Source organism: Syngnathus scovelli, chromosome 1, assembly GCF_024217435.2.
Source record: "Syngnathus scovelli strain Florida chromosome 1, RoL_Ssco_1.2, whole genome shotgun sequence".
Lineage (NCBI taxonomy): Eukaryota > Metazoa > Chordata > Actinopteri > Syngnathiformes > Syngnathidae > Syngnathus > Syngnathus scovelli.
Genome location: NC_090847.1, coordinates 17,861,897 through 17,871,633, shown reverse-complemented (window position 1 = coordinate 17,871,633; position 9,737 = coordinate 17,861,897). Strand labels below are relative to the sequence as shown.

Genomic DNA, 9,737 nt, shown 5'->3' with positions numbered 1-9,737 from the left:
TTAATGATCGACGCAAAACGTATCCCATCTGCTTTCTGTTGACAACAATCCATGCATGATTCCGATCCCTTGGAGTTAACGCTGAATGTTGAAGCCGGACCATCTCTTGTCCCGGTGGAAAGAAATAAGAAGCTTAAAGCTCATCCACTTTCACTGGGGCTCTTTTTCTCCCTGATAACAGTCAAGGCAAAAGGATACGTGTCTTTAGGACTGCTCACGGAAAGCTCTTGGCCACATAGACAACAATTTATCCCTGAAAATTTCCCCCCCCTCAATGCTTGTAATTTCACGATTGAGATGTCAACGCTCTTTTGTGCTACACTGACATATGAACAAAACTCTACTGTATATTTGTAAGAAACAATCACATCAGGTGGAAGTTCTTTTATTTTTCTTGTGACTTGGCCAGAGAAAGGCAAATGATGTGCAATAAAAAATGAATTGAATGAGCCAAGCTTCAATCCACAGGCACTGGACACCGAGGATGTGTTTGTAATGATGAATGGCTAGCAACTCCAGTTTAAAATAAATTTCCGTGTAGCATCTACAAATAATTGTTTGAGTAGAAGTTCTCATTGGCCATTTTCTTGCACTCCTTGCATTTTCTCCTCTGATGCAGAGGGCTCGGTAACTTTATTGTCTTTAATGTTCCTCAATGGGGAGCCTTTATTTGCCAGGTCCTGTGTGTGTTCAACACCACTTGTCATGGTAATACAATGGTTGGAGGACTTTTCTTCAGACACAACATCAGGCAATGTTCCTCTGTCCTTGGTCATGTCCCACACCTGGTCCGAAAGCTGAGGTAGACTGGCGATGAGTTCCTGAACAAACAATCAGTAAAACCATAAAGAAAACACTTGACGCTTTTCAGGTTGGTAAACCTACTAGTACTATTGAATGTACCTGCTGTTTCTCCGCATCTTTACTTCTCACAGCACAAAGCAGCCTCTTGGTGAAGCTTGCAAGGTCCAGGTATTTTTGTTTTTGGTTCTCTAGCTCATTCTCCAAGAACTGAACTTCCTCATGCTGAAAAGTATAAAAAAAACAACACTATTTCAGCTGAAGTTACGCCAGATACCAACACGAGGCACTTTCATCGGCTAGACCAGGGGTGTCAAACTAATTTTTGTCACGGGCCACATTGTCGTCAGTTTCCTTCGGAGGGCCATTAAGACTGTCAACCCTAATCAATGGATGAATGTCTCCTGTTATGTACAGTATAAGCACAACAAACTGAATAGTAAGAACTGTTCAAAGAGAGTAGTAAGAACTGTTCAAATTTTTAAAAGGATAATACAAATTGCAACAAACATCTTTTTTTTTTCTTTTCAAGTGAAGACAATTTGCAGTTTTAGTATAGTACACAAAGTCAATGCACGATTTGTCTTTACGGGCCAAATATACTTACACTGCGAGCCAGAGAATAACAAGGCACATGCGTGCAATGTGTCCTCACCTTGAATTCAAGTAGGCTTTGCATCTGCTCTAAATCTAAGGGCATCATTTCCCCCTCGTCGCAGTCTTCCTCTTCATCCCCATCAATCACTTCAACTTTCTATTAAACAAACGTACATATGTCATCAGCACATTGTGCTATAATGATTTACTATGCATCAACAATATTATATAAGTTTTCGCACCTATGAATAATGACGGAGTTTAGTTGTCCATCGTTTCAACAAAAATACCGTACAAGAACATTATCGCACAAAACATAAGTCAACAATAACTTCCCACATAAAACATAAAATGACCCTTGGCCCTATATAAACAAAATTGTTAACGGAAGAAAACCCTCACAGTGGTTAGTGAAGAATTGATAGACAAGAATTGATAAAGAGTCGCTATGGAGCAAGAATTGGAGTACCACATTATTAGCCAGCAGCGTAGAACCAGTCACATTTGTTCCATTTTCATCTCTCTGGTGTGAGTCAATGGTGCTATCTGGAGGTGAGAGCTCTGCATTAAGACTGAGTTCCACAAGACAAAGAGAGATAAACCATGCGAGTGTTGCATCAGAGTCCCCACCTTCAGAGAGGCAGAGAGATACCCCATCATTCAAGTCATCTCCTAGGTCGGGTGTTCCGAGGCAATCTTCTTCAGGGCTAAACGCCACCGGAGAGTCACCTCTGGGGGAGTTCGTGTTTGTGAATACAGCAGGCCCACCTTTAGGCGGTGGTATTTCAATACCCATGAGACGGAACTTCCTTCGTCTGTTGCTGATCCATGTCTGCCAGCCAGGGACAAAGTAAAAATACGGTGGTATGTGACAAAGATGTATTTGCAGTACGTATGTATTTATCTCAAATCGCAAAAGACACTTTACATTTAGGTTTAACCAGAATTGTTTTTACCTTAACGATTTCAGTGTCTACATTGAGCTGGTTTGCTGCGGCAGTGATCTTTTCCTTGCACACTGAGCCCAGGCTGGTCATGCCCCTTTCCCAGAAGCGTTTCAGTTGAACGATATCCCCATCGCTGAATTGGGTGCGATCCTGCAACTGAACACACAATGTGCACAAAGATGCTGAGCACAATCTGTTACTAGACAAGAGCCCAGAAAACATCCTGAGGAGATCAACCATGCTTTACATCAGGGTAGTTCAATAAAAAAGAGGTTAGTATGATGCTACATCTTTTTGAAGCACACCAAAAAGTTTTCTTTTGTAACTTGATGAGAACTGACACAAACAATGTTAAAAAAAAAAAAAAAAAAAAGCATTTTCCATACATGAGCAGTGAGAGAGAAACTCAACATGTACAGGGGAGAGAAGAAACATGTTTCAGCAAGGATGAAATTGAAACAGACAAAAATTAAACACTGGTCAACAAATATTTTCCAAAATGTTTAATCAGTGATGCAAGAAAACCTTTCAACATGTGCTACTTCAGAATGTGCCTTTGTTTTTTGTCTACCACATCAGGTTTTCATAGTACCAACAATAATAATAATAGTATGTAAAATAGTAATATATTTATTAGTAATATTTATTAAGTGTAGCCCTGATAAATTTAATTTGTGAGTAAAATATGGATTATTTTCCCTGTCATTAGCTACAAATTTACTGCATGGTAAAATTCATATTGTGCAAGCTTTTATAGATCAAACTTATGCAAAGAATATCTCAAAATCCTGATGTGCTAAAAACGATAAAACAAAGTAAGAGTTTTTTAAACCCATCCATGTATCTATTTTCTATACCGCTTGTCCTCACGGGGGTCGCGGGTGTGCTGGAGCCTATCCCAGCAGTCATCGGGCAGTAGGCGGGGGACACCCTGAACTGGTTGCCAGACAATCGCAGGGCAAGTTTTTTAAACCCGTGTGAAAAATGCATTCCAGGACACATAAAGACATCCCTGATTAAAAGTCACTGTTGATCAGTGACGTTTTAACTCCGCTGCAAACAAAGAAAAAAGAATTTGCCGCATCTCTGTGCAAAAAGCGTGGTTACCGTTGACAAGTATTACCGAGAAGCTTGTTCATTCACTTGTTTCTTGATCAGAGTAGGTACAGTAAATACTTCTCCCTTTATGGAAAATTTTAAAAAACAATTACACTAATCTCAACACTATTGTTTCCTTTCACATACTAGGTAGAGATTACTGGTCATGTGAATCAAACCTGAACAGCAGAGCTGTACATATAAAAAAATCTGTCTTTACAAAAACTAATGCTCAGTTTGCTTGATATTGTTAATGAGATGAAGAATGTGGAAGGACTTCTTATCAACAGCGTGGAACTTCCAATTATTTACATACTTGTGGTGTATTGCTACTACTGTGACCACTAGACGGTGCTGCTCCAACGTAGTTGAGGAATAGAGCTGCCGTCTCAGCCTCTTACTACAAAAGTGAGTTGTTAAACCACAGTATAGCAAGACCAAAATAAGGTATAGGGTCAAGACAAAACTAACAGTTCGGTACAATTCAGTACAGTTCAAACTTACTGCAACCACAACACAGTTTTCAGGCAATACATATGTATCTCTTAAACTGACAATCAAACTTGAGCATTATTGTTTTTGTTAAGAACATTTTTTGTATTAGACAGCTCATAGATTACTGTATTCCTACAAATAGTGACCAGAGTTGCTACTCAAATGCAGATAAAGGAAGGTATCAATTACAGCAGGGATGGGGGGGGGGGGGGGGGTATTTGATAGCCTTAATGGGAGTGCTTTTAAATCTGTCAAAAAGAAATCTATTGAACACTGTAGGTTTGGACATAAATTCTACAACCCAGTTTCTGAGTAATATCACACACTTATAGTCTAGTGGTGCTCCGATCGAATAGCCATTGCCGATTATAGAAAATGAGCACCCCGCAGTTTAATGTGTTTTAAAGCTTGCAGTCAATTAGAGACCAGCTAGTGCAAAGTCTCGCATTGTCTCCCCCTTTCCTTAACTCTGCACATTAAAGACCAAACCACTAATTGAATGGTAATATATTTTTGTACATTTTCTGCAAAGTCAATTTGAGATAATGTATTGTTTTCGCATAATACAGGGGTGAAAATTTGAATAGAATGTTTTTTTTTCAGTTTGATTCATCAATGAACAAAAAAAAAATAGAGATGAATCAATAATAAAAAATGACCATTAGTGAGCAGCTTTAAAAAAAAATTAAATGTACAGATAATTCACGATTGCTATCTGTATCGGGTGATCTCACTCATGGATATTCGGTATCTGACTCATCAGCATAAAACCCTAACCCACCCTTCGTGGTATACAGTATATGCAGTAGTGTTCAGAATAATAGACAATTGACATCATGGAAAATCCACTTTTTTAGCTTTTAAATACATTTTATTGTGCACTTGGAGTCTCCAGGATGTAAAATATTTAATCAAATCCCTCCAGGTGCTGCAGAGATGCTTTCATAATCTGTTTGGGATATATTTTTTACTCCGTTCAGTTGTATCAATTTTCTATTAAGTTTATCCATTGCAAACAGAGGTAAAGGAGGGGCCTGTGATGCTATGATGACTAGGAATTCAGAGAAAAGCTTCATTGTTCCACTTTATAGACCACAACTGAATGAGTAAAATGTCAAAATAAAAAAGGATTTATAACCATGATATGTCAGCATTATGATTTCGTCACATCTGAGAGTTAACCAACTTGTGACACCTTTAGGCTGTTATTCTACTCCAAGATTCTTTAACGACATTCCACAATTCAATCACATTTCTTGGTTTTGCTTAACAAACTGTTTTTGTATAATGTCGCCTTGAGTTTTGAATTGGATTTAGGTCCAGGGAACGGCAGGCCACTCCAAAATGTGAATTTTGCTGGTTTGGAACTAGGGCCAGACAATAATACAATTTCAATATATATCGCAATAGAAACCTGGTCAATAACAATAGATATTGTATTCAATATAATATAGATTAAAAAATTCAGGAAACAAACTCAGACAGAAAAATAGTCAAAACATGGATTCATCTTTTGAGTCACATCACATTTCTATTATTCTGAACACGACTGTGTGAATGTGTATGTGTGTGTATATACTATATACATACACGCGCACACACACACACAATATGTGGTCACTATTTGAGGAACTATGCTATACCTAATTAAGTGTCCATTGAGTGCATGTTGCACTCTTTGCATTGAATTTGGCACAATAGAACTCACTGTTCTTTTTCTGGAGTTGCTGACAACCCAAGTGGCGGCACTGACTGAAGTCTAGAAAGAAAGAAAAACCCAATCAGAGTCAGGCTTTCAATTCACTCAGCTTGACGACATCATAGAACCTTTCCTACCTGAGAGCTGTCATCCCCAGACAGCGAGGTATGTGTGAAGGAGTAGCTGCCCTGATGAGTTGAGTTGTTCTTGAGCAGCAGATTTTGGGAGTGGGCCATGGTCAAAGCAGGGCTCCCTTTTAGCAACGACATCGTCTGCTCCTGGTGCATGTTATTCTGAGCAGCCATATTGGCCAGTTCTTCTTCCCTCTGCCACTCATCTTCTTCATCTGCGGTTTCCATGGCAATGGAGATGTTATGACTGGTATCCAAAGTGCGTAAAACTGGCCTCTGCATCTCCTGGGCTCTTAAAGTACAACCTAGTCCAGCCTTAATTCTGCTGCCCTCACTCCTGTCCGCATAAGTGAACACCTGCTGGGAGCAGGGTGTGTGCTCTGAGGTAGGACTTGAGTTTTGGAGAGAAAGGGACAGACGGGTCTTGTGTGGTGGTGGTTGCGGATTGGTCTCAGATCTGGGCTGAAGCAGAGCCTGGGACTGAGGGGAAGAGGACCATGTCTGAGTCTGTGCAGTACCAAATGTTCGAGTCCAGTTGGGAGGTAGGCTTCCTACCCCTGCAGTCAATCCTACGTCCCTGACGGGCACACTTGATTTCATGTCCCTTCCAGCAGTATAGACCAGAGATGCAGAAGAAGACGTGAGGGAAGGCAAATTCTGAGAGAGTGACACAAGCTTGGAGTGAAGAGATGAGGAGTTACTGTTGGTTCTGCTCTGCATAGCCTGGCTGACTAAGGAGCAAGGAGGGAGTGCTGAGAGCTCAGTCTCTGACTGTATGGGGCCTGTGGGTTTTGGCCGAGAGCGAGGGTTGGAGTTCTGGGAGTAGAGACTTGTGTGAAGGACGTCATTATTATTGTTGTTCCCAGTGCTCAGAGAAGAGGGAGAAGAAGCAGAGGCAGAGGATGTGGGGAGAAGGTGTGCGCGATTATGTATATTCCGCACGGCAGCAAGTTCAGCTGGGAGCAATGTTGCTGCAGAGAGACCATGATTGGACATAGCTCCATGAGCCAGCGGATGATTGGACAACAGTCCCCCAGCAAGTCCATGACTCGGTAAGGAATGAGACATGCCTCCATTTTGGTCTCCCTTGGAGGCAAGTTTCCTTCTTTTGTTACCGACCCATGTCTATAGGGATAAGTACAATTCAATCAGTAATATGAAACACCATTGCAGAAACTAAGTTACATGAAGGCACTCAAAGAAAACTGGTTGCCATCTCAATATCCTTACCCGGACAACACTGAAGTCTAGTTTGGCCTCCTGAGCACATTGCAGTATTAGCTGGAAGCAAGCCTTGCTTTGATTGGTCATTCCATTATCATAGTAACGCTCCAGGATCATCTGCTGTTCCACTGTGAATACCGACCGCAGGTTCATCTAGGAAGCAATCACAGACAGTGATGTCGCAAAGCAACCAGTCCATCCATCTAGGAAACCCGAGTAAATAGTAAAACCGACACATGCACAGGGAGAACATTGTCAAGTCAAGTCAAGTTAAGTTTATTTGTATAGCCCTAAATCACAAACAGTCTCAAAGGGCTTCACATAGACAAAAATTGACAATTATTCTCAATTTCATTGAAACTTCCCACAGGAAGGCTGGAGCCTAGATTCGAACCCACAACCTCTGCACTGTGAAGCGGACATGCTAACTAATCGACCACCATGCTGTCCATTAGTACACTGAATGGGTAATTCACTTTCACTTTTTTGTGTACTCCATTTTATAGCCAACAAGACATTTTTATACCTGCCATTCTAACATGGGCCATATTTGCCAACACCCCCAATCCAGGCGGGAGCCTCCCAAATTTCAACCCTATCCCCCAGCTCAGTCGTTTCACCCACTAATCTCCTGATTTTACATTAAAGTAAACAGTTTACATTGCGGGGGATGTGACATGACACAGTTCCTCTTTGTCAAGAGAGAGACTGCCAGTGTGGTCATCAGACAGCTCTTTCGCTTTTTTCTTTGTTCAAAATATTATATGCTGTTAATTGTTTTTTGTTTTTTTTTTGTTTTTACAGTAAACTGCGTAATAAATACTGCACAGTAAATGCACAGCATTTTGACCTTATTATTTTTTGCCTGATCTGGTAGTCATTTCATAATATAAAACTACTCATTTATCCATAGTCGTCAACTGTAAACAGAATAATTTATTATGTTCCTTCCTGTGGTAAATGCAAGGCCAAAAAATTTGGAAACCTGGCGAAGAAACTTTGGGCTGATACGCCCCCCCCCCAAAAAAAGTCTCCCTTTTTTCACAATAAAGTTAGCAAGCATGAAATGCTAATTTAGCCAAGTAAACGTTGGTTTCTCATAAGTAGGTGCCAGTAACTTCTGTAAAAGGGGTCTGTGTTAAGAAAATTATTATTGGTGATTATTATTGCATGACAGCAGCAAAAGCATGAATACTTACAGCCTGCAGGCCACGTCTGTGTGGCCATGAATCCATGCTGCTGTTGGAGGGGAAAGGAGCTGCCATGCCGATCACAGCAAAACATCCGAGGCTTTATGTTGTCACCATCTCGTCTCTCCACATCTTCTCCTCTCAGTGCACCCGACGCACTGTTGAGCAATGGGATGGGACCAAAGCAGAGAACTTGAAAAGTTACTAGTTTCATCGCTAAATTACCCCCCCTCAACAAAAAGTAGTCCACGTCCATCCCTTACTCCCAACAGAACAAAATCAAGTAGTTGTCCCCATGCCGTTATGACTGATGTTTTCCAGAGTACCAGCAGAAAGGTACTGCACAACAACAGAATGTTGTTACAAACTTAAGTAAACCCATCTCAGGCGGTTAAACGAACACACGCACCAAAAGCCACATGGACTGTTGTACGACCAATAAGCATTGAGCGGCTTTATTTTGCCAAGCGATCTGCGAATAGGGAAACGTAACAGAGATAATTAGCAACGCCACTTGGCACTTTCGCGAGGATTAAGAAACAAACCTCCCACCCAGGGAGCGTGTATCTATAGTTTGCCACGTACGGGCGCATAGAAAACAAATTCAGTAAGCGGCACGCAGGCACGGGATCTTTAAACGTAGCCAGAAGGCCCGAGCGGCCATGTCTGTACCAGCAGACGCGAGCTAGCATTAGCAAAGCTTTCCCAAAAGGACAGCTGCAGCTCAACTTTTCCTTCAAAGCCGAGATTTCATGTGCCTCACCGCTGCCATTTGACTGACCCCGGCTTCGAGCAAATAGCAACAAAAACCTGGCGGGAAACAACTAAGTGAAAAGTCAAATTATGTTCATACTTGCTGTGTCGAATTCAGACGAAGCTCCTAAATTCAAGCAGATTTCTTTTCCACGGACCCCGTTGCTAGACAATGAAATCAGACCGTCCGATCATCAATTCTAATCATGATTGTGACGTATCGACGTAAGGGGGCCAATGGGAGCACGAGATCATCGTTGACATCCGGAGAGGGCTGAAAACTGAGCAGCGATGCCCCGCCCCTCGTTGACTTTGTGGAGAAAGGAGCCTTGGAAGGAGGACGAGGAGCAGCGACACAGGCACTTATCTTTTCTTTCAATGTCCATATTAACATATTATTTTGAAGACAGTGTAGGTCCAAGTTTGGTGCAGGTTGAAATCATCAATGCATTATAGTTTGTCGTAACGTCTCATGTATTTGGCAATGCTTTTAACAACTTATACTTTTATCACATATCTGAGTTTGTTTTCATAAAACATTAGACACATTTAGCCTTTTCCAGAGGAGTGGCCATTTTTGGGGAGATTTATTTCACTTCTTTTGGCTGCTCCCGTTAGGGGTCGCCACAGGAGATCAATCGTTTCCATCTCACTCTGTCCCCTGTATCTTGCTCTGGCACACCAACATCCTGCATGTCATTCCTCACCACATCCTTAAACTTGCTCTTTGACCTCCCTCTTCTCCTTCTGCCCGGTGGCTCCATCCTCAGCATCCTTCTACCGGTGTACCCCGGATTCCTCC

The 9,737-nt window shown here is 41.5% G+C and overlaps 1 protein-coding gene across 2 annotated transcripts; it reads right to left on the bottom strand.

Annotated features, from left to right (window-relative positions):
* Nucleotides 1–369: 369 nt before the first annotated feature.
* hdx (highly divergent homeobox) lies at nucleotides 370–9,194 on the bottom strand. 2 transcript variants are annotated; one of them, XM_049762014.2, is made up of 11 exons: nucleotides 9,036–9,194; nucleotides 8,192–8,340; nucleotides 6,999–7,145; nucleotides 5,775–6,893; nucleotides 5,647–5,697; nucleotides 2,355–2,501; nucleotides 2,029–2,230; nucleotides 1,868–1,944; nucleotides 1,457–1,555; nucleotides 904–1,026; nucleotides 370–821 (listed from the first exon to the last, which is right to left on the bottom strand). In XM_049762014.2, exons 2-11 carry the CDS (start codon nucleotides 8,255–8,257, stop codon nucleotides 573–575), a joined length of 2,280 nt encoding a protein of 759 aa, XP_049617971.1. In that variant the 5' UTR covers nucleotides 8,258–8,340; nucleotides 9,036–9,194; the 3' UTR covers nucleotides 370–572. The 2 variants fall into 2 exon arrangements, with proteins under 2 accessions (XP_049617971.1, XP_049617982.1); XM_049762025.2 differs by having other exon boundaries at nucleotides 8,192–8,374; nucleotides 9,036–9,169.
* Between the last annotated feature and the right edge of the window lie 543 nt (nucleotides 9,195–9,737).